The sequence below is a fragment of the Tyto alba genome, unplaced genomic scaffold, assembly GCF_018691265.1.
Source record: "Tyto alba isolate M040663 unplaced genomic scaffold, T.alba_DEE_v4.0 Super-Scaffold_26, whole genome shotgun sequence".
NCBI classification, from domain to species: Eukaryota; Metazoa; Chordata; class Aves; order Strigiformes; family Tytonidae; genus Tyto; species Tyto alba.
Genome location: NW_024881300.1, coordinates 21,102,660 through 21,130,390, shown reverse-complemented (window position 1 = coordinate 21,130,390; position 27,731 = coordinate 21,102,660). Strand labels below are relative to the sequence as shown.

Here is a 27,731-nt window from a genome sequence, read left to right as displayed (position 1 = left end):
TTTCATTGCCCAAACCGGGGCCCTGTGGGAAAGAGGCAGAGCCACCGTGATGGAGAATTACCAGGGAAGAAAACGTGCCAACCTCTTCCCCCCAGCCATGCAGGCCACTCTTATGGATGCCTCCAAGACGCCACAAATATCCATCCCACTTCTGTGTGGCCCTTTTGCACTGGACAAAAAGGACAAAGAACAGCCAAGTCTAGGACATGGAAAGAAAATCCTCCTGAGCCCGGTAATTTGTGACTTGCTATGGCAATACAACCAAAGCAACAGCCATTTCTGCATTGTAGCTCTTTCCTTACTATCAATATTTGCAAAAAGCTTCCCGAAGCATTAATTGCATGAGATTAATGGAGTGATTGCACTGGAGAAAATGCAGCATCCATTACGTGGTCAGGGCAGCATCGTGCGGGCAGCCAAGCTGTGTGGCCAGGGCGAGGGCTGGGTGGAAGTTGGGGACAAGAGCAGACGCAGGACAGGAGAGCACTGGGCAACCCAGCCAAGAAAACGCAGCCACCACTACCACCACCTTGCTGAAAAGAGGACTTGTTCCTGCCCTGGGAACGGGAATTTTGCAGCAAAATCAGAGCCCGAGGGAATAAGCAGGTCATGCTCTCGCTTGCTGCGGTTTTACCCCAGGGGAGATTTCTTGACTCCTGGCATAACCGCTCCAGCAGGATTTGGCCAAGATAAAGGTGATGCCAAGAAGGGTGGGGATGCGGCCACCCGTGGGCATGGATGCAGAACAGAGATAAGGATAACCCGAGGCTGGGAGAAAATAACTGAAGTCACCCCAAAAGATGGATTGGCAAGAATATTCCTCTTTCAGAAACAGCAGAAGGAGCGTGAGAAAGGGAACGGGCTCATGGGAAAGAGAGGGAAAGGCGGGATGGGGTGGAAACATGGAGAGAAGAAAATGGGCAATGCGGTTGTTGGCCACTTTCATTTCTGTTCTTAATCCTGGGTTTTGGGGTTTTTTTTGGCTTGCTCCCCCTGGAGCAAGGCTGGGTTGTTTCCAAACAGCTTTTAAAACTCCTGCAGGAACTTCCATTGCTTTGAGGACCAGGCTGAAAGCAGAAAGCGGGAAGTCACTGGCCTCCAAAGCATCATTCCTGATGCTCCAGCAGAAGATAATATGTTTTGAGAAATGACAAGTACCAAAAAGTAATCTAATTTGTTGCAGTTATTCAGCGCTTTCTCAGCATTTGGCTCAGGAGGCTAAAATGTATTCTGGGAAGAGAGCAGAGAGCTCGCAGGGCTGCTCCTGTTGTCCCCATAATACCAAAATCCCCCAAATCAGGGTTAGCCCTGGTTTGCACCTTGCAGAAACAGGGAGCTGAGTAAGATGTCTGGGTGCAACCTCTGCACCTCCATGTTCCCTGCTAGAAACAGGGATAGTGCAGCAGCACTCCAGCAATTCAGCCGGGTATTGGGAAGACTAATTAGCTCCTATTAGGAAAGTGCTCCAGCAGGAGCACAATGGGCTTCCGTTCATTCCCTTGACTTTGTCAAAGAGATTTTGGGGATTTTCCTGGGGAGCAGGAAAGGAGGAGACCCATCTCAGCCTCCATCTCAGCTCCCCGGGGTTCAGTTGCTGCAGTGGGGCTTGTGTGTGGGCTGGTGGGCCCAGGACCGTGGAGGGAGCTGCTCGCTCCTGCAGATGAGGTCTTCACCACGGTTGGGAAGAGGCGACCAACTCATGGCTTGCTCTTCCCACACACAGCACACCGGGCTGAAACCTCGGGCAAGAAGAAGAGTCACTTCATTGATGCTATTTGTCTCTGTATCAGGTGCCTTTTGCCCATAACAGAGTGATGGAGAGGGAAAGGAGTCCCGAAACGTCTAGAAAATGGCTTTTCTGGCCCGGATGAAGGTGGCCTACAGCGTTGCACTCAGCAGGTGAAGGTTGGACATGCCAGAGGGTGGAAAGCGCCCGGCTTTGCCGCTTGCTGCCCCGAGCTGAGGGGCTGCCTGGCACCCACGGTCCTCTCCTGGTTACGGAGAGATGGCGAAGATCAGCGATGATGCCCGGGGGAGTCCAGCTTTCAGACAAATAAGCAGCACCTTAGGGCAAAGCGGAGCAATAAGTGGATTTTGAATGATATGGGGGGAAGCCCCATGAGAAGAAGATGAGCTGCTCACAGCCCAGCAACGTACGTGGGGCTTCCCTCGGCTGAAGGTGGGATAATTCACTTGGATATAAACTCAGTCCATCTTCTCCATGGAAGGAGATAGAATTCAGGATTTTTGGGGTTGGAATGGCTGCATTTTCTTTCGTCCCTCTCCCCACACCCAAGGATTTGGCATTTTGCAGGCTGCTGAGCCCTCTGGCTCCAGTCCAGGGACACCATTAAGTACAAGCTTTATGGACTGAAGGCTGCTCACAGGCTTTTCCCGAACCAAGACGGCCCGTTCCATGTCCTGCAGGACAAAGCCCTTGGCAAGCACATGGGGCAAAGCACACAGGGAGGCTTGCACAGACCTGCCCTGCCTTGCTCCACTTCAGTTTCTCAGAAGGAGAAATTCAAGCGGTTATTTAGGATGCTGCAAAGCATTTTGAGGCCTGTGGACACATACACATTATCACAACATGAACTCAGGAAAATTCAAATACTTGGAAAAATACTCCTTATCCATCATTAACACTGAGTTAAAAAAAAAAAAAAAAAAACCAAAACACAAATAACCCACAATCATGGGTCAAGGCAAGGTACTTCCAGGTTAGCTAAAATAATCAGCATCACAGGCACAGCTACCCAGGATTTCATAGAAGATGGGAGCAGCAGACTTCGAAGGGCAAGTTTCTCTGTAGCCTCTGTCCCATCCTTGAAGCACAGCCAGATCTGCCTGTTACGGTGACTGTTCGGCAACGGCAGTGATCCAAACCTCCCAGCTCACTTTCGCCTCTCAGCAAAATTTGGGAACGAGGTCTGAGTTGTCTGAAGTTCCCGTCCACTTTTCCAAACCAAGCCGAAGTAATTAGGCCTTGCAAATTGCTAGGTTATCTTGCAAAGGATCTTTCCTGGTATGCTCACCCCCCCCCCTCTTATCTCTGAACTCCACAGCAGATTAATTAAAGACATCCGATGGCAATAATTAGGCCAGTCTCTTGAATTACAAAAGAAGGAGCAAGTTTTACAGATACCACTTTCCAGCTATTTGATATCAGAAAGTCTCAGGGAGGATTCATGCAGAAATCATGTTTAGCATCTCAGAAACATCTGTCCCAAAGAGAAGGTGTATGAGAGAAAAGAGAGGACTGGAGGATGCTAATTGGGCCTCAGTCCTGATGGTGTGATGATGGGGACATCCTCGTTGGCCACCCCAGCTGATGTCCAGCAGTCAGGGGGCCTTGGTGGTGAAAACGTGCCCCCAAAATGTGCTACCAGCATGTGTGGATCCTTCTGAGCATACACGTGGGTGCACGTTGGCTGCCAAGACCTCCTACGAGCTGCCCCTCCTGCACCATCACTGCTGGCAGCAGGACATGGCATTGCGCTGGGTGACTTGCATCCCCTGCCCTGTCCCCAGTTGCTGGTCGTCCCCCCAGATGCTCCCCTAAATCCCACACAGGCATGATATGGAGGGCTAGGATTTGCCACCTGCATTGCCCACCGTGCAAGGTGGGGATGGGTGATGGTGCACACGTGCAATGACGCACGGATCAGCAGCAAATTATCTCCCCCCCAGCCCTGCCAAGGCTCTCCGTGTCTCTGACCATCACCAAGCCATGCTAAAAACACGGCCAGATGCTTCTGCTGTGGCTGTTAATTTGCCAGAAATATGCTCTGGTAAATGCTTACACAGGGGAAGAAATAAAGTATGGATTTTTGAGTATGCAAATATAATCTGCAGGCACAAACACGTGATGATGTTAGTCATATTGCTTAATGCAAGGCTGGGTACATACATACACGATGGGCACAGTGAGGTCTAGGCGTCTGTGGAGGAGAGAAGGGGAAGAGAGAAAGGAGAGGAGCAGAGCAGAGAGAAGAGAGGAGAAGCAGAGGACTAGAGCAGAGCTGTCGTGGGTTGCTTTGCTGCTGCCTGAATGCCGGGTAGCATCAAGTCTGTTGCTGGGGCTCAGCAAACAATAAATCACAAGTCTGCAGCTCCTATCAGCGCGGTTAGCTCGCACCTTTGGAAGCAGGGGCCCTCCATCCAAAGGGGTGGTTGGGTTTGGATGATGGAGCGTAGGAGATCACTTTGCAAGCAGGTAGAGATGGGTGCGGGGCAGAGCCAGCGCCTCGCTGGGCACCTCTGCAGGAGCAGGAGCCGGGGGCTGGAGGGAGGAGTTGGATTTATACAGCCCCACGCCCCAGCCAGGGAATCTGCCTCCTCCTCCTCTGTGGCTGCAGATAACGACGTAAAGTAACTCTGGCTGAAATACCACGGAACAGGGATTGCTCAACCGCTCTCCATAGGGAAAATCATCCGAAAGGCAGGGTCCCATGTGGAGAGAACGCTCATCCGGGGGGCTATGAGCCCCATCCAAAGAGTGGGGAGTCCTTTACACGCTCATTGCCATGATGCCAGCCCCAAAGATACTTTGCAAGCGGGAGATCAGCAGAATGAAGCTACTTCCCTCACTGGCAAACAATAACGCACGTCATGGTATTGCAAAGACTGTTGATATTTGCACTTACGGATGGGAAACTGAGGCGCAGAGCGAGATGGAGGATGAGCTCCTCCCACAAAACGAGGTGTGTGCCTCCTTCTGCCGTGGGCACGAAGTGGCTTTGCCCAGCCTACAGCAAACCTACGGCAGGGCAGGGAATGGGGCAAAGCCCCGAAGCTGATGTCCTAGCTCTGAAGACAAGCCCAGCTGCAGGAATTAAGCCATTTTCCGCAGAGACTGGCCAGTGATGAATGCGTGCCCTTCAACTATTAAGGAGAAGCCACTCCAGAAAAATCACATATGGAAATTCAGCTCGGATAACTACGAGAGAGGCATCCCCCCTAGACCCATGACTAGGTTTGGGCTCGCCTGACAGTGGCTTCCGAGGCATTTTGGCTATTTGCTTTGAGGGGGAAAAACTCAATTTGCTCTCCACCATGTGCAGGAAAACGCAAGTCCGTGCTGAACATCCCCTTCCTCTTCTCTCTCATTGCTTCTGTACCTCCTGCTTCCCCGAGCCTGTTTTGCGTTCGTTAGGAATTGCCTTTTCCAGCCAGCATTCGGAGAAAGGCTTCAAACCATTCTAATGACAATCAAATCTCAGCGTCGTTAATTCTGATGGGGCTCATAATGCATCTCAGGCCGGTCACAATTTCTCTTAAAGCACCAGGTCCTGGAGTCAGGGGAAATATAGCTTTTCAGAAGGAAAGAACTAAAGAAAGAAAATTCTAGGCTTCCTAAGAATGGGAAGCGCCTGGTTCACCGGAGCCAGGGAATGTCAGGAGAGCACCATCCCCTGGTGAAAGAGGGCCCAGGGCAGCTGAATCCCTGCAGATTCGGCCACCGACTGGCACCAAAACTGGGATGAGGCTTTAGCACGCGGGGTGAGAGACACAATAACATATCGCTCAGCACCTTTATCACAGCTAATGTGCTCCTCTCACAAAGCAGAGTGAAATTGGGCTAATGCTTAGTCCGTTAATCCTCCAGCGCTCCAATCCTCACCGCAAACTCGGTGATCTCACCCCGTTTCTCAGCAGAGCTCACGGGAGCGAGAGCTAATTCTCCAGCGCTCACAAACGGCGCTGTGGGTCGGTGCTGGGTTTTGGGGGGCTGCATCCCTTGCGAGCTGTGGGAGATGCTCAGCCACGTGGGATGAGGCTGAGCTCCCCATGGGCTGGGGATACGAGGCTGCACCAGGAGCGGGGACAAGGTGAGAGCAGGGTTTATTTATTTCCTGTGAAATAAACGCTCAATCCCTTACACAGTTCAGGGAAACGCCTTGCAGACCCAACGTGATGCCCTGATCAGGAAATCATACCTTTATAACGATCATCTTGGTGCAAATATCTGCAAAATTAGGGACTTTGCTCTGGCTGTTCACTCATTCATGAAAATTCATGATGCTCTGCTATATGTTAAGGGTAAGTGGAACCTCTTCAGGGAATAATTTGGGGAAAAGAGTGGCTGTTCAAGGGAATGTTCATGCATCGATTGCAATTTTTAAGGATTTTTGATTCAAAGGCCAGAATCTGTCTTTGAAAAGCTAACATCAAACCCCCAAATACAAACAGTTGCCATTCAAGTGGTTTTTTTCTCCAAGCTCCCCTTTTTTGTTAACAAATACTTTAATTGTAAGTTAAACAGCTTATCGTCGGGGCAAACTAGCACCAAGACTCTCCTGTAACTATTGCAAACTCCTGCAAAAAAAAACCAAACCCTTTCTCCGTCAGGGTTTCAGTCAACACCAAAGCCAGACCCCAAACAGGCAAAAGCTTCCAAATCTCACAAGACAGATGCTAAACCACAGTGTTGCCCTGATAAGATCATCACCAACCCCACTCTGCCCAGCTTCTGTATCTTCAAGTCATGCCTACCTTAATACAGATCACTCATCTACATCAGTGTTACCTGACTGAAAGCATTCAAAATTAATCAGGTTCATTTTAAAATCAAGGCATTTTTAAACAGAAGGCATTTTTAACTCTCGTCTGCTGTTTTCCAAGCCTGTAAGAATGACTTTTCTGCAATAGTCTGGGTGGAAACCTTGCTCGAAAAATGAAGCTGAAAATCTTGCAAAATCACATGATTCCACAAGCTGGAGCTTCAAGGAAAAGAAACGTTCAGTTACAGGAGCAGATGTCACCCAACCACGAGGAGCCCCATGGGATATCAAATCACATGCAAATACCCTGAGATTTGCATTAAAAGCCAGGAGAAACCCACCCCGGCGTCCCCAGTGAAAGGATATTAAAATTGTGCGTCAGGACTTAAGCCACCCTGTATTGTGGGTCAGGGAGAGGCGTGTAAGGGGGTCAGATTGCCCCAAGGTTGGGGTCCTACACCATCCCCTGGAGCATCACACGCTGGGTGAAATACCCAAGAAGATGGAGCGAGGGTCTAAGCCTGTCTGGCAATTTCTATACCTCACGTACTTTTCCCCTGGGTCAAAATCCTTCTTCCTCTGTCCTGAGCTGTACCTGAAACTAAGCAGCATGTTCCAATGAGACAAGTAATTACCACGAGTTCATATAATTTATTTTTAACGACGCTGGTCAGAATCTTCATTTAGTATTTTGATTCATTTTCCTATGTTCAGCCGATCCTAATGGTTCAGTTACTGCTCTCTTATAACCACTGCTGCACTGCAAGCATCTCCTGTACCAAATCTAGAGGGCAAGATGCTTCATAAACCAAGTTCATAGTTTCTTTTTTAATTATCAGGTTCTTAGGGGGGTTGTTAGGACCAGCTACGGCGGTGTCTGGATTCTGCAGGAACCAGGAGGATTGGGGATCAGGGCGCATTTGTATTTGCTTGTTTCCGCCCACTATTTAAAGTGCATCAACAATTCCTTCCCGGCAGCAAAATAAGACGAGAGCTGATACTTTTAAGGTATTTCTGACATCCGTGCTATGAATAGAACGCATGGAAATTTGCCCTCGCTCGTTGGTTCCCTGCAGCTGTAGAGGAACCCATGAAAAAACCCCGGTACGGAGAGAGGCACGAGGCTGCCCCTGGTGATGCCGCTGCCCTTAGCGGCACTGGCTGGCGGTGGCTCACCCAAAACCACTTCTCTGCTCAGGCAAGGGGGCTGTGAGACCCCTTCCCAAACAGGCAGGTCCCCCCCGCGGCATCCCCTGTCCATCCCCCAAGAGTATTGCGCTGGCAAGGGCCCTGCTTTTGCAAAATAGTTCATGTTTTTCATCACCTCAACCGTTTCAAAGCCATTTGGGTGGTGGCTCCTGGGGTACCCGCTAAGAGAGCGGCCGGAGGTGTCACCGGGGCCGCTGCAGAGGTGGGGAAAGGGGGGCACGGAGCCACCGCGGCTCCTGCCCGGGCAGGACAGGCTGCGAGAGACCCCACACCGACAGCTCCCACCGCACCGCTTCCCGCTCCCCGTTGCTCCCAAAGCACAAAAGTTTTCCCAGCCCAGGCCAAGAAAACCCACTTGCCTACTCACACGGTGCTAACAATGAAAACACTAATTATATTTCACTCACCTATCAAAGGGATGATTCATTTAGGTGAGTGGGCACCGGAGGATTACACAAGATGAACACCGCCAGGCGACCGCCCGTCCGCTTTGGGGTAGCCCTCCCGAGAAACAAAGCTGCGTGGAGCACGTGGGCGCTCGGGATGGGGCGAGGGGGTGGCAGCAGGAGGGACCCAGCACGGCCCCAATGCACCACGGACACCTCCAGCCCGGGGAACCGCTGCGAGTTGTTCCCCAAAGGCTGGCCGGGCAGCGGGGACACAGGAGAGGGGCTGGTCCCCTCCCCGAGCCCCTCTCCAGACTCGGATCCTAAATGCTCAGCTGGAGAGAGGTGGAGAGAGGAGAAAAACAGCTTTGGCAGGGATGGAAAGGAAAAAAGCAGATTTGGGGCTTCCTTCATTCGCCCCACCTTACCCACAACCGTGGTTTCAGCAGCAAAACCCAAACCCAACGCAGAACCCTAGGATTCTCATGGCAAGCCTGCAGTTACACCGCAAACTGTCCCCGGGGTAAAATCACTGAGTATCTCCAAAGCGTCCGTGGAAACAGCAGCAGGAACCAGCTGAGATGTCTCCTGAGCTCCAGAGCTGCCTGGGAGAGGGTCTCCAGTGGGAGGAGGTCTCCAACCCTCTGCTCCAGAGGGGTTCCACCAAGCTCCAAGAAGGGGCTCCAGCTCACAGCGGGCCCGATCCGGGTGGATGCAGCCCCTTTCACCTGAAGCGAGGGAGCAATCCTGCTCCTGCTCTGGAACTGAATCAGGCCCAGCAAACCACTGGTGCGCCTCCAGCATCCGACTGGAGCAATCCTCAGAAGCCTGGTTTATGTAATACCTGGGTGCTTCTGGATGGGGGGCAGGAGGTGGCAGGGATTTTTGGCAGAAAGATAAGGACGTGTCAGCAGTGTCATGGTTTGGGGGGGGGGACGGGGGACGGAGGGGTCTGAGGGAGTGCAGGGGAAAGACAGGCTGGGTGCACGCGTGTGCCAAAGGTGCTGGGCTGTGGGTCAGGCGCGCAGCAGCGCCAGGGAGATTTGGCAAAGCGTGGAAACAGCGAGGCCGTATCTGCTTATTCGGGCTCTGGGTTTGCGCTGGGGGCACGGTTTGCATTCACCAGAGGCTGGTTTCGGGGCGGGAGGTGGGGGGGTGTGTGTGGGGTGGGGGTGTGCGTGTGCGTGTGTGTGTGTGTGCGCAGACCACGTGCGTGTGGGGTATGCGAGCGGAGGGGCGAAGCGGCGTCTCGGCGTGGGGAGGAGAGGCGTGTGTGCATGGCGATGAGTGTGTCGGCGTGGGAGGTGTGAGCTCTGCAAGCTGCATGTGGGGGAAGCGTGCGTGCGTGTGCGTGGGGCAGGCGTGAGCGCCCGGCGTGGGGGTTCTGGGGGGGGGGGGGGGGGGTGTGGATGGGACCCCGGGGCGGCGAGCAGAGCCAGGATGGCGGGGAGGGGGGGGGTGTGGGGGCAAGTGGCAACACGGCTCGGGCCACCACATGCCGTACCCCACGTCCAAGCCGGAGGCACCGCCACGTGCGCATCCGTCACGCAAAATATCGCTCCCCCAAGATAGCGCTGGCACCGGGTGGTGGGAGTGTCGAGGCTTGCCCTTACTCACTGCTGTGCAAGGAAATGGTAAAATTGGGAGCGAAAACCATGAATTCTGAGGCACCTCGCTTCCTGAGCCTCGCTGCGCATTTAGGGACCCATCCCCTAGCCCTGGTTGATGTGCTAAAAAAAAAAATAAATATGCAAGGGATGAATATTTATCTGTGGGTGGCAAGTGACAGATGCTGGGGCGAGGATTCTAGGATACTTCAGTTTGATGAAGGTAATAACTTGAATAGATTAATGAGAAACATCCTTCCCAGCCGTTGCCTCCCCTGTGCCATAGCTACGCAGCCACCCTTCCAGCAGAGCTCCTGCACACACCAGCTTCTTGTATCCAAACGCACAAAGTTCATTAAGGTTCGGTATCCAAAAGGCTGGAGATGCCCAACTTTGGTGTTTTCCACCCAGAATGGAGCCAGGCAACTGGGAAAGGGCCGTGGCCTCTGGGTACTTGCAACCCAGTTGGTGGAAGTGCGGTTTCAGGTGGGTTCAGTCACTCTGCGATGACAGCCCAACCGAAATGGGGGGGAAGGGGTGTGGAGGAGCCCGGTTGGGGCCTGTCCCTGCTCCTGGCAGCAGGACAGAGGGTCCATCACTCTGAATTTCCCCAACACGGCCATCCCCTCCTCTCAGGACCGTTTGCCGAGTCCCTTGGCGGTGGAGGGCGGGGGGGCATTGTGCTGCAGACAATTTCTCCCACAGATCCTCTTACCCTCTCCTAAAACAATAAACATGCAACCCAGCTTTTCGGACCCCAAACATCGAGAAGCCGGGCTGGCCTGACAAGATGGAAGCAAAAAAAAAAAAAAAAAAAAAAAAAAAAGCTCTTTGCTTCTGGTAGGTTCTCAGAAACAGTGAAACGGCTGGTGAGCTTCCCCACCCCCCGATTCGGAGACGCTCCCCGGGTTTCCCAAAAAGCCGCTGCGCTGCTGTTGCTGGGGAAGCGTGTTGGGGTGGGGGGCACGTGTGTGCCCAGGGACGGGGCCAGCCCCGCAACACCCAGCCCTCGGAGACCTGGAGTTTATCGAGACTTCTGCCTGCTTTCCTGCAAACCTCCTCGGCAGGGGCTGGGTGCCAGGAGGGGAGCAGGGCGACGGCGCTCGCGTTGGGAGCACGCAGAAACACCCCTCCACCCCCCCCCCCCCACCCCGCATCCCCCCTCCTGACCGCTTTGAACGTGGGAGACGGCGATTATTCTCTGACCAAGCTTTATTCTCAGCTGAAGGACTGCTGGGATTTATCGATGGCTTGCAAACACACACTCGGCAGATTCCAGCTCAGACCCCAGCATTATTCCGGGCAGCTGAAACAAAAGGTTGCAGCTATACTTTCCTTTAGGAGAAAGCCACCAGCACAAAATTACCATTAAAAATCAAGAGATTGTTCCACCGCTCCCTTCGAGAGCATAAAAGAGCAGCTGCAGGTAACGTTTAATCTTGCCTCCCTGTATAGCCACAAAGCAGCAAACTGGGTTTTCTGGAGAAAGGTCTTGCAGCACCTTTCAGGAAGGCTGCGATGGAGCTCATCAACGCTGCAATTTCCTTAACGTAGCAGTCCTGGAAAATTATAACGTCTTAGAAAAAAAAAAAAAAAAAGGAAATGAGCCGGCTTTAGGTGGACACGTTTGCCAGCAAAACAACGGGGCAGCGCTGCTGAATGCCCCCGGCTGCTGGCAGGTAGGCCTGCCTCGTATTATGGTGGCAAATTAGATGGAAGTAGCCACAAAACACAAGCGAGGATGATACAGCCACTTACAGCACAGCACCAGCTGTTTCTCCTAGTTCGGCCTTAAAGCTTGTTAGTCCAGCAATTTTTTTTCATGATCGCTCCAATAGGGTTTTCTTGTTTTTTATTTAATCCTAGTTTCCCCTCTACGTCTCGTTAAGCCGCGTTGACGGCAGAGAATAGCTTTGGTGATCCCTCTGAGCCCCTACGCTGAGCATTAAGCCGTAAACTAGGAATGTAAGACTCTTGCCTGAATTAAAGTCTTTTTGCCTAGTATTATTAAGCGTGGGGCCGGGTTTGGAGGGGCTGCAGGGTGTGGGAAGACCCCAGCCCCCAGCTGGAAGCATTTGCAGCGCCAGAGCTGCACCCATCGGCCCCGGGTCTCCCCCCTCCTCAGTCGCCTCCCCTCTGCCCCGGGTCGTTTTGAGGCAAATCCTACAGGTTCCAGTGGTGCGGTCAGAACTGCGAAGCCCGTGTGTGCAACGTGGGTCGTCACCCAACGGTTTGGCCCACCCCATCCTCCGACCACCCCCCCCCACCCCCCCGCCAGCCGCGGGGAGAGAGCTGGGTGTCGTCCCCCCCCACCAGCGCAGCCGGCTCCCCTCCCCAAAAAGCCTGGGGGAGGAGATGGGTGGGGGGAAGGACCCAGCCCCCAGAGACCCCCGCAACATACGGGGCTACCTGTGGCAGGGGGCTGGGCTGATGCCACGCTGGGCTGGTTCCTTCTCTCCTGCGGGGCCCGAGCAGCCCTCGCTCCACGCCGGCAGGTTGCAAACTCGCAGACTCCAGCCCAAAACCAGGGTCCCCGTTTGTGGAGGCTTGTACCCCCCACCCCCCCCCCGCCCCATCCGGGAAGGTATTAATGCAGCACCTACCTCCATCCGAGTAGGTCTCTGTCCCGTAGCCATCCTGTAATCCATTGCTCCAGGTGCCTTCGTACTTGGCCCCGTTTCCAGTGCATTCTCGGACCCCGTACCGTCCCTTAAATCCGTGGGTCCACTCTCCTTTGTACACCCACTTCCCCTTGCTCTCCATGCCAATGCCATGGCGCTTGCCCTGCGCCCAGGTGCCCTGGTAAGTGTTGCCGCTGGGCCAAGTGTAGACCCCCAGCACCTCAAAGCCGTGACTCCAGGAGCCCGAATATTCACCTTGACCCTTCGGGCCGGTACAGATTCCGTGGCCATGAGCCTTTCCGTCCTCCCAGCCTCCACAGTACGACCCTCCATCGTCAAAATTAAACCTTCCCCCACTGGACATGCATGTAATTCGGTTTGCAAATCTCCCAAAAGGTGAAAAAAAAAAAAAAAAAAAAAAAAAAGCAGAAAATAAAATGCGAACGATGACTTGGGGAAAAAATAAAAAATTAAGAAAAAAATCAAATCAAATCAAACTCAGTCAAAATCATGCACCAAATCCACGGAGCTGCTTAAGCCAGTTTCTTGTGATTATTCATTCTCTGGGAGTGTGTTCAGGATCAGTTCTCTCTTCCCCTGCTGTGGAAACAGTATCATTAAAAAAAAAAAAAAAAATAGCAGCAAGAACAGCAGCAGCTATTGGGTTTTGGTGCAAACGACTCCACCTAAAAGGCAGGGAACGGGGGTGGGGGGGCTATATATATATATATATATATATATATATTAAAAAAAAAAAATAGAAAAAGAGGCCAAATGCCAAGAGAAGGAAAAGGCAAAATAAGCCCCAAGGTGCGCTCGGCGGCTCAGAGCCGGCGCTGTGCCCGGCCCCGGCGGCTGCTGCCCCGGCGGCCCCGCTGGCTCCGGCGCAGGCCCGGGGGGGGCGGCGGGCGCGGCGCCATGGCGGCCCCGGGGCTCAGCAGCAGCAATGCGGTCCCTCCGCCGCCCCCCCCTCCTCCCGCGCCGGCCCCTCGCAACGCGCACCCGCGCCCTAAAAACCCGCCATCGCCTACCCGGAGCTTCTCCCTCCTCCTCCTCTTTCTCCTCCTCCCACCACCACCACACCCCCCCACACACACACACACACGCACACCCCCCCCCGCCCTTCCAAACCTCACGCCCGGGGGGACCCGCTCGCCGCCTCGCCCAGCGGATCCCGCATCTCGGCCGGAGGATGCTCGGGGTGCTCGGGAGCGAGGTTGGGTGCTCGGAGAGAGGGTGGGTGCCCGGGTGAGGGGCTGGGGGGCGGGGGGGGGGTGGGGGTGGTGGTTGGGGGATCGGGGGCAAAAGGCCTCCTCCACTCGCCCCCTCTCTCCCCACGGCCTCCCCTACGGGGATAAATCCTGCTTATTAAGGAGCAGGGATCCTGGGGTTTCTGCTCTGCCTCATCTCCCGGCTCCTGGCTCAGGGGGGATTTAAAGAAACAGGAACTGCGTCGCCTTCGCCTCCCCCCGCCCCCCAGCAGGGCCGCAGCCCCCCGCCACCTCTTTGGGATGCTCCCCGCTTTTTAATTTATCCCTTCATCACCCCCCACCACCACCACCACCTCCACCCCCCCCCGCCCCGCTCCCGCCGCTCTCCCGCTGCTTCTCGGCTGCGACGAGGAGCGGCCCCCCCTGCCAAACCTCGGGGGTCCCCATTTGCAGGTGGGGGGGGGGGGGGGGGGGCACGATGGGAATGGGCCAAATGCTTCGTTCAGTGCCACCGACACCAAATCTCCAGGCAGACTTTGCCCCGTGCCGGGTCCAGCACACTGCAACTGCAACACGAATTATTTATTCATGAAAGGGCCGTGCTGTCACTCGGGGTTTATGGCAGCAGCGGGCTGGGCTGGATCCCTTCCCAGCCAGGCTGCTGCACCCCTCCATCCCCTCCCTTCACCCCCGAGCATCTCGCTGGGGTCCTTCCCATCCATTGGGAAGGGGCAAAACAGCAGGAGGCCCTCGCCAGTCCTGTCCGCAGATATTTTTAATTTTTTTTTTTTTTTTTTCCCTGAAATCCTCCCCAGGCAGCGCCTCTGGAGCACGCGGGGGTCCCGGTCCTGCGACGCACCCCCTTGTTCCGAAGCGTGCCAGATATTTGCAGCATGCTGTCTGTGTGCATGCGTATATATTTATATTAGCACACATGTGTATTAATACACAAGTATTAAAGGGGGAGCTCTGTTTACGAAAAATTTAAAAGGTGCTCACAAGTGCCTGTAAAGCAAAACCCGGGCAATGTATGAAAACACAGCTCTGCCGGAAAATCTCCGGTAGCACTGCCGGGCGCTCCGGCTCGGATTCGCAGCCCGCCGTCGCCGCCGGCGTTACTGGAGTGCTAGTTCTGAGCCAAGACTATCGACTCGGATTCGAGACCCAGCTCGGCCAGGACTCCAAGTTCAAAAATGAGCTGTATAAACCCCGGGGAGGGAAACCCGCGGGATTTAGGCACGTGCAGCCTCACTGGAAGGGACAGTTATGCTCAGTACCTGCCTCGGTTGCCTACCTAATTGGAAGTTTCAGACAGTGTCTTCCCACTCAGTTGTTTTTTTTTTTTTTTTTTTCTTCTACCGATGCATTTTCTTGTCCATCCATTGAAACACATCACCACCCTCGTCTGGAAGAAAACCTTCCTCTCTCTCAGAGCTGGAGGCAAGAGATGCAACCAGAGTGGGTGGAAATTTTCCCACTGAAGCATTTTTTTTCAGTTGGAAATGTCTTTTCAGACTACACCAAGTCCTTCATGAATGCAAGAACTGTACACATTATACACTGGGGGGTTTTGGTTTTGGTTTTTTTTGTTTGGTTGGTTGTTTTTTTCCCCTAAAAATCCCACGCTTCAGGTATTGCGTTTTTTGGCGACTGCAAACTCCCATTTTTTTCACAGAGAGAGACTTTGGGTGGAAACCCTCAAACTTTCCAAGAAAAACACTACAACTGCAGTTGCTTAAACACATATGAAAATTTTGGCAGAGAAAAAAAGAAATTCCAGCCCTCCTTCTGTCGTATTCCCAGTAGTTTTACACAGTTATAGTAGTTTTACATGCTAATTGGCATGTTAATTAATGGCCAGCTATTCCTTCTGCGGAGTTCAGTGAGGTACAGAGACCAGAGGCTGATGCCTCTGCATGCACCGAGTTGCGTTACACCTCTGACCAACGCGGGATGCTGCTCCTAATAAAATAGGTGTTTAAAATAACAGCATGTTTAATGATATCTGCTGAAAAAGAAATCACTAAAAACAACCTGCTGAAGACACAGAGAGCAGAATGAGACTTACTGGTGACAAGCGCCAGTGCAGGGCTGTCAGGATGGTACGTGGTTTTAAAATTAGTGTTATTTTGGGAACAGCAACCTTTGTGTCTGACGAGGGGGCAGTTTCTACACTAAAAATGCAGCCAGGTGTTACATCTTCTGTTCATGACCTCATTTAGGTTTTGGGGTGTGCCCGTAGCCTGTCCTGCTGCCCTGGGGCTGAAGTGGTGGGTTTGATGAGAAAGGGCCATTGTGGTTATTAAAGGGTTTGAGATGGGCTTCAGGAGGCTCTGAAAATTGCCAATCCCCATGCCGGCAGCCAAATAAAGAAGATTGTGGGAACACCAAATGAAGGGGCTGGATGGACGATTAGAGATGCCCGGGGGGATTGTGGCGTGGTGGCTGACCACGACACAGCCACGCTGCTGTCCCTGAGCCTATCTCTAAATAAATCTGTTTCCCCCAGACTTTATCCAAAGGTCAGGATTTAGTTTAAAATAAAAACTCACACCCCGATCATCTGCAGTCCTTAGGGCCTTGGGGAGTCCTTTCCAGGCCAGTTCGTGTTTCCTCGGTGCTGCTGATGTACGGGAGGCTGAGGGAGAGGAAATTCCAGATTAGATTTCACACCAGCCCCGAATACCAGTGAGCTTTTCCCTCTGGAAGATGCTTTTGCCACCAGTGAGTGCCAGGTTGACCTCCACGGATGTTGCCACGCCAGGGCTGGAGTCGGGCTGCCCTTAAATCACAGTGGGATTTCTCCAGTACATTTGGCTAACTCTGGAGATGTTTCCCTGAACGGTACAGACGGCGTCAGAGAGGGCTGTCAAGTTTTTTATAATAACCTGGTGCATGTGTGGGTGAGGGGAGCTTGATGACATTTGGGATAAAAGAAAAATGATGAAAAAATACAATAAAAACCAAATCAGTTTATGATAAGTAACTGAGCATGGATGGTGGAAGACAAAATAGCACTGGGCAGCAGGAATGATACAAAATACAGAGAATAAAATTAGCACGTGCCTACTCCTGGTGTGCTTTGCAGACAAAAACACGAGTGGAAAGGCACCTATCTCCAGTGGATCCCATCCCGCCCTTGTGTGCAGAAACACGCCTGACCCTGCGAAGAGCGGGGCACAGCCCAACGGAGCAGCTCAGGGAGAGGTGGGGTTGCAGGCGACGGGTTTTGATGTCCAACACGGTTCAGAAAGACAAGTGCAGGGCATCGGGGAGACCCAGCGTTCGCAGAAAACCTGCTGGGAAGTTTGGCTGTGCTTAAGAAAGGAAAAAAAAAAAAAAAACTGCCACGGGGCAAAGGGAGAGAGAGGTTTAGCTGGAGGAATCCATGCTGCTACTGCCTCCTCAGCGCGAGAACGGTGGGAGGTATCTCTGAAAGTCCAGATGTCCAGAATAACATCTCCAGCATCCCAGGAAGGCAGGCAGCTTTTTCTGGGAATTTGATCCCGTGAAGCAGAATGGAGGATGGGGAGAGGAGGAGGAGGAGGAGGAGGAGGAGGAGGAGGAGGAGGGACGGTGTGCTGGCCTCCCCGAGCTCAGCCAGGAGGTGCGATTTGAAGGCTTCTCATCTGGGTGGGCCACCATCCACGGGGGAGGATTTTTTTTGGCAGTAGCAGCAGGGCTCTTCGCAGGACCTCAGAAATTGCCGGCAGCTCCTGGGGATGCCCAAATGATGCTGAAGGGGAAGCACAGCAAAGTGTCCTTAAAAAAGTCTCCCTTGTTTCACAGGGAAAGGAAGGAAGAAGGGCAGCTAAATGTGGAATTAAATACCAGGTTGCTTAAGCGGCGTAGGGAGGTTTGTGTTTTCCCAGGGTGAGGCCATCCGTGGTGGAGCTGTAGGGTTCAGCTGACCTCCATCTCTAAGGGAAAAGCTCCTGGGGGATACTCCGGGCAGCCAAGCCAGGGGCACGTTAGCCTGGTAACATAACAGAGGAGGAACAAGGGCACCGGTCCACGCTCACTCCAAAAAAAAAAAAATGTACAATTGGGAGGTCACAGGACACAAAGAAAATTAACTGCAGCATCAAAAAACACCAGCACAAGGTGGAATTGCTGAATACACAGCACAACCCCGCTCCTAATGCCGCAGGGTGGTGGGGAGATTTCTCTGGCCACAATATTGCTGCCCAGCGTTACAACTCCCCTTCTCCAACTGGTTTCCACTCGTGCTTGGAGGTCTTGATCTGCCGGTCCTGATCCTCATCATATCTCAGGTATCTCCTTCTCCCAAGCACCGGTGGTCTCAGGCTGGTTCCGAGTCATTAGCAACGTGGAAATAAATGATCCAGAGTGTTTATGGATCAAAATCCTAGGAAATAAAGCACAAGGCAAGAAGGGTCTGCAGCAAGCCGCCACGCTGCAGCATGGACTCAACACAATCTGCTTCTTTAAGCAGCCACATCCATAATATTTAATAAAAATCTTTTGATCACTGGGGACTTTAGACCAAGTGATGGATGCTGGAGGTCTTGAGCTGCCAGTATTAAAATATTCTTAGAATTTCAGGGAAAAAAAAAAAAAAGATAATTTCCTAATGCAAAAAATATTGCCTCCACCATGAGGGAATTCCACATTCAACCTTGCCCTGGAAGGTGAAGATGAATTTCCCACTGTAGTAGGCACAAGTGATCATGGCTTGATTACATTTGTTATGTGCAAACGAAGTAAAGCTCAAAGCAGTAATATATATATGTATATATATATATACACACACACACTTGCCACTTGAAAAGGTCCTGTTTCACAAAGCAGAAAATAATTACAAGTCAGATCAATTTGGAGAAAGATTTTAAATGAAAAATGTGTTGCAAAGGGAGAAGCCTTTAAGAATATTTTACCCAAAAAACAGCAAGGTAGACAGAAATCTTTGTTAAAAAAAAAAAAACAACATGGCTTTAAAAGGAAGTGAAAGAGCCACCAGGACTAACATTTAAAATATAAACACACAAAAAGAAGAAAAGGGAAACCGGTAGTAATTAATAGAACTCAGAAGCTGGGGAAATTAAAGGCAGATGGATATTTTCAAAGATTTTTCAAGAAAATAAGCTTTGCATTAGCAGTGGGCCAATACTAAACAGAAATGGGAGATTTATCAATAGCATAGCAAAGGCAGAAAAGCTCAGTGCAGGTTTCCTCCTGGTATCTGGTGGAAAAAAGACAACGTGCTTAATAAAATACTTTCCAAGAGTACATAGGAGGTATGCTGAACAGCAGGCTGATGGATCTCGATATTTTTAAACCAGCAGATTTGAAAAACTTGCAAGAGTTGTAAAGGAGGTGGCCAAGGAGCTGTCTGGATAGTTAATGGTGATTTTCAATAGGTCTTGGAACAGTCATTGGAAGTACTAGAGGACTGGGAAAAAGCCAGCGCCGTGCCCACGCTTGAAGGGGTGAGCAGGACGCCGCTGATTTTAAGCCTTCAAGCCTGGGAGGGACCTTGGACAATTAATGGAACCATTAATGCTGAACTTGATAGATGGAGAATTAAAAGAGGGTGATGTAAGGAATGGCAAACAGGAGCTCGAGGGAAACAGGCAGGGGCGAGCTCACCGCCCTTCACCGATGAGGTGACAAGGGTGTTGGGTCGAGATAATCATAGCGATGCAATATCCTTAGCTTTCCACACAGCCCTTGGCTTGGTCCCATGCGACGGATTGATCGGGAAACAATACCAAATCAACAGGGCTTGCATTAAATAGATTAAAACTGCATAACTGAGAGGGCTCGAAGTACGGTCGTAAACGCGGCGAGCGAGCGCGTGTCCAGGGGCACCGGAGGCGAGCGGCCGCGGGCTGCACCGCGCCCGGAGAAGGTCAGGGCTGAGGTGGGCTGAATACCAACATATGCAAAGGAGCTAAACGCTGGGGATCAGACCAACCTGGCAAGAAGAAAGAGAAAGGTTTTATTCTCTATATCCAGCTCGGAGCCCTGTGCAGGGGGGACTCTCCAGAAAACACATCTCGGGCAGCAAGGGCGGGAGTCAGCGGCTCAAAAGCCCCAGGCCGCTGCGGGATCCTGCAGCGGCCAGAGGGATGGGAAGCCCTCTGGGATGGGATCAGACTCCATACAGGTGTTTTTAAATAAACAGAGCACCTCCCACCCTGGCTTGTAACTTTTTTTGAGGATTGCTTGGCTCGCGTGTCTCTCCTGGGCTCGAGCGGGTGGTGCAGCCACCGCCGGGCCACCGCCACCAAGCACAACAGCCAGAGTATTCCCCAGGTCTAACGACATTACATGGAAATGTGCAGCTTTGGAAACTGGAATGATTTTCATTTTTGCTTCCCGCTCATTTCCTCCCCCAGTTAATTGAATTCCAGGAGTATACAATCACCTGATGTTGTCCCCAAGTTCTCTCTTATCTACTTGATCTCCCCCAAACCAATTAAAGAACAGAATGATACTGCAGCAAGCAGGAGTACTGCTAATCTTCTGGCAGACTGTAGTTTATGAAAGTGATTGAAATGGTTGGAAATTACATTACTTGAAGGAGGCCAGCCTTTGAGTTGTAAGTAGCATTTTTCTTTTTTAATATGTGGCTGCTTCAATGCTAATAATCTCTCACAGGTCAACAAAAGCCAAGACCTGGCTTAACCAGAAAGAGAAACTCCTGCGTGTCCTTGGGTTTAATACCGGTTTAGGAGAAAACGATGAAATGCTTTGCATCCTGCAATAACCCTCATTGTCTAGAGGGGAAATGGGTTTGCGGAGAGAGGAAGGACAGGGATGGCTAATGGGCATGTTACAGGCATGTGTACAATAAATTACCTTGATTGTCTTCTTTGTGCCAGGCATGGGCTGAGTGCATTTACTGGTCACTGAATGTATTGCACTAACCTGCTGCATACAGTATGTGTCTGTTTATCCTGCCAATTACTGCAAATCTAATCAGCTTTAGCCGGGTAAAAATAGAGCCAGTTTCCGCGTGGAAATCAAGAGGCACAAAAACAGCAGCAAAGAAGCTGATCCGGATCAACTGAGCACATGGGAGGGAAGATTCACAATGCTGGGAGCATGAAATGTGTTATGGGGCTTTCTTCCCGGTGGCCAGATGGGTCTTTTCCCCCAGGCCCATATTCTCCCCAGCACCCATCAGGCAGCCTGAAGGATGGAGCTGGGGAGGGTGGGAACCACAGGCAGGCAGAGACCCCCTCCGAGCACTGATGTGTCTTCATGAGCTTTCAGGAGCGAAGGATTAGGGCTGCAATCAGCTGGAAGGGACAAATGAGTCAAGACCGATGCAGAGGAGGCAGAGGTGTGCACGAGGTGTTTTGCAATAAGGGTGAAGAAAGATGAGCAGGCAACACAGGTCATTTGGCATTCAGGCTGGGGGGAAAACCATGTTGCTGCAGGCTGAGAGAAATTGGTGGATGGATGATGACCAGATTCAAGTTTCTATGTGCTGTGGAACATACCCAGCAAATGTATTTGGTAAAATCAACCTGTTATCCCACATAAAGACAAGCAAATATTGTACGAGGAGAAAAGGAGCAGTATGAGGCTCTGCAGATGGTGGCACCTCGTCCTCCTTCCCTTTCTTCATCCCTCTGTGAGGTTTGCTGAAGGACGGAGGTAGCTTTTGCCCACTGTGATCTTGAAAGCTGAAAAATAAAGCCAAGGGAAAACAATGTTATTTCCCCCCAGGGTGTCTCATTTGTCCTTTTATTTTACTGGATCACTTTACATTAAATGCGTGTTGAGCTGTTTGTTCATGATGAAACCCAGATCCTTCTCATGGTCACCGCTCTGCAAGACACAGCTTGCCATGCAGAACGGCCCTGCTTTGCCCTTCTCATCCCGGGTGGCAAGCCTCTGCAATCGTCAATACAATAACATAATTTCTTTGAAGGGACTTGGCTTCCCCAGCCGCCCACATCTCCCCGTATTCTTCCACCCTGCGAGCCTGCCCGCTGCTCTCGTGGAGGTCTGGCAAACCCCTTGGCGCGGCGGAAAACCCAAGGTGACTCATTTTCCATAGCTGAAAGATGCCTGTAAATAAAACCGAGGTAGCCCGTCTTAATCAAACGAAACACGGCCTTCATTTCGAGCCTCTGAATTTTATGTCTGAGACCAAGGAGTGGGAACGCTGCCGATAATTAAGGGACATCTGTCACCCGCGTGTTCCTGCTGGTTTTGTCAGGAAACGCGGCTGACATAATGTGAAGAGAAGAAACCTGCTTTGGAAAACGACTTGGCACGTGGGTTTCCATCTTCATCGCTGCCATGTGCGAAGGCTGCTCCTGCCCACTGCCGGTGGGAAGGGCCCGAGGAGCCAACGCGGGGCTCACAGCCTGCCCACCCGGGACGGGTTACGTCCCAAAGCTTTGCCAAACCTAGTAGTAAAAGCCATGTCTGCTCCCTCTTTCCCACCTCAGTCTTGAGACAAGGCTTCAACCTGCATGAGATTTCAAAAAATCAACATCTCAGAGGGGCTTTTTTTGTTATTTGGGGGGGGGGGGTTGCTGGAAAGAGCTTGGGTTTTTCCAGCTTTTATTAACAACCACAGAAAGTCACCCTTTTTAATTCAGAAAGCACTCGTTAAGAACTCCAGGACTTCTGGAGCTGAGGGTTGCAAGTCTTGGCCAAAATGGCTTTCCTTTTTTTTTTTTTTTTTTTTCTTTTTTCCTCAAGCTCCCAATGGGCTGAATACCAATATCTGGTTTTGCAAATGGGGAGGCTGAGTCAGGGCCCAGTGACACATTTTGGCAAAGGTGACACAGAAAGGCCGTACCGCTGCTGTCACACAGCCGCGGCCAGAAAGAAACGCTCGCTCCTCTGGTCTGTCCCTTTGGAGAAGGTGCCGCTTCTGAACCCGGGATCAGGATTTGCTCTAGATGGAAGAAATAAGGCTCCTTCCCTGTTTTCAAGAGAACAGAAAATTATCGGTGCTCTGCAGCTCTTCCTGCATCAGCACAGCCACTCCTGTTGCTAGCTCGCACCACTGGATTTTTAGGCAGGGTTTTCCTCTCCGCAGGATCGCCCGCCACTCGCCAGCCTCAGCAGAGCCAAACATTAAGCTTAAAACCATGGACACTCAGGAATCAACCAAGCAACAAAGTAGTTTGGCACCTGATTAGAAAGTAGGGATTACGCTTTCAGTTTAATGGGGATGCTGATGTGCGAATTTCTATGTGAGTAATGAATGTTTGGAAACACTTTGAGCATTGCAAATGGTAAGGGCAGTGTATTTTCCTGTGTTCAGAGAGACAGTGGCAGTAGTTCCCAGAATTGTTTGGACTGTAGCAATAGAGATTTATAATTCATAGCAAAGAAGTATCTTTCATTGAACCAAGAAGACGCAGCGATGTAAAAAAGTTGACATTACTCATACTCTTTTCTTATGAAATACTGTCATGCAAGGGTGTTCAAGGATCTTTTTTTTCTGAGCAGATAAACAGCTATGGAAGGATTTATTCCATATTTGATGTAGTTTTTCAAACAGGGTTTCTTTCTTACGGCCTGTTTTGTAGGGGATTTAAGTAGATGCACTCTGCAGTCTGGAATAACGTGTCTAGACTGTCTAAACACATGAAACTCCTTTGCTTCCCAAAAGCCCGAGTATAAAGCTGTCCTATGCATTTCATGTACTGTTTAAGGAAAAAAAATAAAAATAATAATTAAAAAAAAAAAAGCAAAGCACAGAACAAACCTCCACAAAATTAAAAGACAAATTCACAGGGTTTCAAGATCTGCTTAAGGAATCAGGAAGCAGGATTTGGGAGTAGCTAACAAACTGTATTACATGGTACCTATTAACACAGGATAATCCAGGAGGAAAAGAAAGGGTGAGGGATAAAAGAATGGCTTCCTAAAACAGCAAGGTATTTGGAAATCAAGCCACAAGAACTCTAAACCAGCAGATTAGCTCAACTGTCACTGTCAAGAGATACCCCAGGAACAAAGCATGGGAGGCAGCAGGGACAAAGAAGAAAAGCATATTTGAATTTTCACTGTGATGAAATGCACACCTTGGTCCTGCCAAAACAGAGGATCCCAGGAGCACACGGTGCTGATAAATCCCAGCTGGGAACTCTTCTGAAGTGGGGGGAAATTTAGATTTGGACTGAAACTCCATTGCTCATCCCAGACACAATGGGATGAACGAGGCTCCCCTAAAGAAGTCGAGTTGGAGGCTACCTTCCCTGTCCTCCATCTCATTCATGTTTTACCCAGTTTCATTTTCAGTCAGGAAGACAATCTCCCTTGGGCTTCCACCTCCTAGGAATGCTTTTCTTCTCACAACCACCCCAAGCTCCTCTTTTACCCTCTGCACATATTTACCAGTATTGACACTTCCCTCCAAACTTCCTTCATGATTAAAGTCACCAGGATTTTCAAGAGCCTGTGAATTTTGGATAGTTAATTCTGGAGAGCATCTCAGACTGAAAGTCAGTGCCAAATGAATACGTGCTTCAATTCCTCACTTATCTCGAATGCGCCAGGGTCTGCCATCTTCATTAGGAAACTGAAGCACATACAGGGGTCTGAATTTTTAAATTGGCCCAAGTCAAACTGTGAAGTGAAAATCCTCCAAGTCATTTGTTGAAAATGAAAATTTGGAAGAAACTGGCTTTCAAACCACATACAGGCACCCGCCTGATTACCAGAGCTGCTGAGCACTCAGTTTTGGTCTTCAGCTCTGAATGTATTGATCCTATGTACTTGCATATAGCTCTGGAGTGCTGCAGAGCATCCTTTGCTCCTACTGACAGGCTGGCAGCTCTCAGCCCTGTACGGGATCCATCTCTAAATCTGTGTACAAACCTGCAAAATTGCAACAGCCTGTTTCCCCTGCTGGGCAGAGGGTGGCAGAGGGGCATGTCCTAAACAAGGGGAAGTCATATCCTGGGCAAAACCAGAACCATCTGAAATGAAATCCTGGCCCAGCTGAAGTCAGTGAAGGTTTTGCCACGAGTTTGAACAGGGCTGGGATCTCACTCCATCTTCAACAGGCGTCTGTTCCGGTGTCCCAAAAAGACCTCTTTAAACAAGAGCAGGCTGCCCATGGTTTTCATCAGTCTCAAGTATTTCCTATGTTTATTTTCTTGGCCAAGCCCCAGATTTGCCAATCGCTGTACTGTATGCTCTGCCGGCCTGCTCTCCCTCCGATGTAGTCAGATGTCGGGAGTATTTTCTCTTCCTATCCTAAACTGCTGAGCCGTGAGTCCCACCCCATGCTCCTCCTCAAATACCTCTGGTTTATATTTACTCCGCAAAATGCTTCAGGATCGTTTTGGGAAGAAAGACGCTCCAGCAATGCAAGATGACACCATCTTTCAGTGGCTCTTTCCATGGGGGTGTGACTGCAGCCTGGCAATTTGCTATTCCCGTCCCATGAAATCAGAGTGCTGCAGAGGTATGAGAGGGACCGGAGACTTGGGTACGGGGTTTCTACTTGCCCCTTGGCTACAGCAGCAAGGGAGCAGCCGGAGATGGGGTGCTCGTGGAGGTCTGCTCGAGCTCCACATGGACTGCATGTGAACCACAGTTTCCATAGGAAACCCACCACGACCGAAAGGATGGCCTCGGCAAACCCCAGCACTCAGCCAAGCATGGGTTTATTGCAAAACTGCTGTCTCAGACAAGTCACTTGCTCTTTTACCACCCCTGTTTTTTTCATCTGTCAGCCAGATTGCTGGCACATGATGCTAACTTTTGGGTCCAGGAGGACCAGCTTCCTCCCAGAGCCAGGTCAAAAACCAGGCTGTGCGCTGGCTGCTGGTATAGCCCTCACCCACCTGGTCAAGACACTGCTGCTCCTGCTTTACGCCGAAATTCTGAGCAGGAAAGCACAGATCAGTCTTGCTGGTGGGCCTCAGGGTCTGCCCTTCATCCCATCTGCTTCGAATCACCCACTGTGGCTGGGACAGGAGCAGACGGCTCCAAACCCTGAGCCACGTTGGCTGAAGTCCACAGGAAAAGCTGTCAGCGTGTGACACGGAGACAAGCAGCACTGGGCTTTGGGATCTAGACACATTACCCCTCCCTTCCCCTATTACCTATCACTTTCTAGTCACCGACCCCAGAAAGGTTCGTATCTCCCTGTTAACTTGCCCATCAGAAGGCCACATGCTCCAGAGAAGCACCGCGCTGGACGAGCAGGTGGGGAAAGCAAAGCACAGGGATGGATCTGCCCAGCGTTGCACCGTGAATCACTGCAGAGGCAGGTCAAGGACAAAGATATCTCCTAGTCCAAAGGCTTTGTCTTACTTTTTGCATGAGTTAGCAACACTGTGCACCCTGAAGCTGCCCCGTAAAAAGGGAACTGGTGTCCCATGTGTGGCCATCTGAGCTCTTTCTGTCAGTGGCCTTGGGGCCAGGAAGAAGAACTGGGGTCTCCACACTGCTGGGGGTGACCGACTGATCTGAATAGTTTCACTAACACTTCTTCCACAAAACTATAGAACTTCGAATCGGTTTTCCAAAGGGAGACTTTCATCCCACTCTGCCATGCTCTCTCCCAAAGTCTGCATTTCTTTTCAAAAGCCTAAATTGGGAGGACGGGGTTGTTTTCCCTTTTAAAAAATTCCTCTTATTTTAATCTCATGTTGTTAAATCTGATCTCCTAATTTCTTTGGATTGTCATTTTTTAATGCTGTGGATGGTTGTTGCTAATAATTTAGCAACACCTGTGTTGAGAAGTAGAGACCAAGTTGGTTGTTTTGGTGCTCAAATGCACTGCATTTTGAGAGCTGTGCACACCCCTCCAACCAAGGAAGGGTTAAAATACGGCTGGGTGTCTGCTGTACACAGCACAGACCTGAGGCTGTTCTGCCCCTCCAAAGTGGCATCTCTGGGATGGAGAAGCAGATCCATTTGATGACTGGGCAGTTTGTGTCGCACCTGAGGTTGGGTGATGTTTGGCAGACTCAGATTAGAAGACGGGGGCCCAATCTTTTACTGTCAGTCCTCACCACTAACCCTAGAGCACAAGTGATAGCCATGCAAACTATTTTTTTCCCACGAGAGCTACCACCCGTTCTTCCATTTTTTGTGGTTAACACTTGTTTTTTTTTTTTTTAATGAGGATTTCCTATTCACATTCAAATAGTGCCCAGAACCTCTGGGCAGTGTTGAGACCCCATGCGCTCCACATTCACTTCTTCAAAACACATCTCTGCCCTGTAAAACACCCACCGTGCAGATGAAGATCCAGGAGAGACCCTGACATTTCAGAATTGAAGGGCTGGGAAGCGCTGCAGGAAGGTTTCCATTTTCTGAGGAAGGACTGATGATGCAGGGGGTCACCCTTGACAACTGCCAGTCACCCCTTTCTCTTACAAGCAGCCAAAAGGATGCTGCGACCCTGCAGGTCTGTGTTTTGAGCGTAACCCTTGTTTCCAGGCTGAGCAAAACCAGCTCTTTGCAAGCCCATCCTGTATAGGGGCAATCTAAAGTGGGGAACGCTGCACTTCAGCTGAGTCTCAGCAGCATCGCATGAAGCCCAGTAAAGACCTCTCCCAGCCCCAGCCGATGCTCCTGCTCACACACAGCAGCGTGAGGAGGGCTTCGTCTCACTGAGTTTGCTGGCTGTGACCTGCCAATGTGCTTTTGATTTACAGCTGCCTCATCAACTCTTCCCTACCCGCATTTCAGCACGGCAACCGAGTTACTTTAGTTGGCCTGGCGGAGCAGTACGAGGATGGGGTGCCCAAAACGGGCACGGATTTGCCTGGTCCCAAAATGTACAGGGCAAAGTCACGTTTTCCATGATTTCTGGGGTTTGCAGCAACAGTAGGTTCCTGGCACCCTCTAATGGAAAAGATAAGTCACTGAATTACCATTCCCTAGGCCTGTGAGTCTTGGCTCCTGCATTTCTATTTTTAATCTAATATCATGGTAATAACTTCTAGCCAGGCACGATACACGCCGGGCCAGCACGGACCCGGAGAATGTGCAGAACAAATGTCAGGGCTGCTCTGGGGAAGGACAGGCTGCCTGGTGATCACCCCTCAAAGCCCTGGCAGCCAGGGCGCACAGGGATTGCTGCTTTACTTATGGAAATGCAAGGCAATAGCTAATCATCTCTGACATTTGTGCCTTGTTCGTGAATTTAAGACACATGCTAGTGGGCTAGTCATGTTACATTGCCTGTCCTTCCCTCTCCCCCTTCTCTCCCTCAGCCACATCAATAGGG

The 27,731-nt window shown here is 51.0% G+C and overlaps 1 protein-coding gene across 4 annotated transcripts in view; it reads right to left on the bottom strand.

Moving 5' to 3' along the window:
• The window catches only part of JPH3 (junctophilin 3), a 58,499-nt gene extending 44,473 nt beyond the window's left edge, over positions 1-14,026 (bottom strand). The window contains exons 1-2 of one of the 4 annotated variants that reach the window (XM_042797595.1): positions 13,458-14,026; positions 12,309-12,489 (exon numbers count right to left, since the gene is read on the bottom strand). In XM_042797595.1, the coding sequence (XP_042653529.1) occupies positions 12,309-12,468 (160 nt within the window). In that variant the 5' untranslated portion in view covers positions 12,469-12,489; positions 13,458-14,026. Of the gene's footprint in view, positions 1-10,887; positions 11,282-12,308; positions 13,369-13,457 lie in introns of those variants that run through there. The other 3 variants (XM_032996586.2, XM_032996587.2, XM_032996585.2) reach the window with 3 other exon arrangements.
• Positions 14,027-27,731: the final 13,705 nt, after the last annotated feature.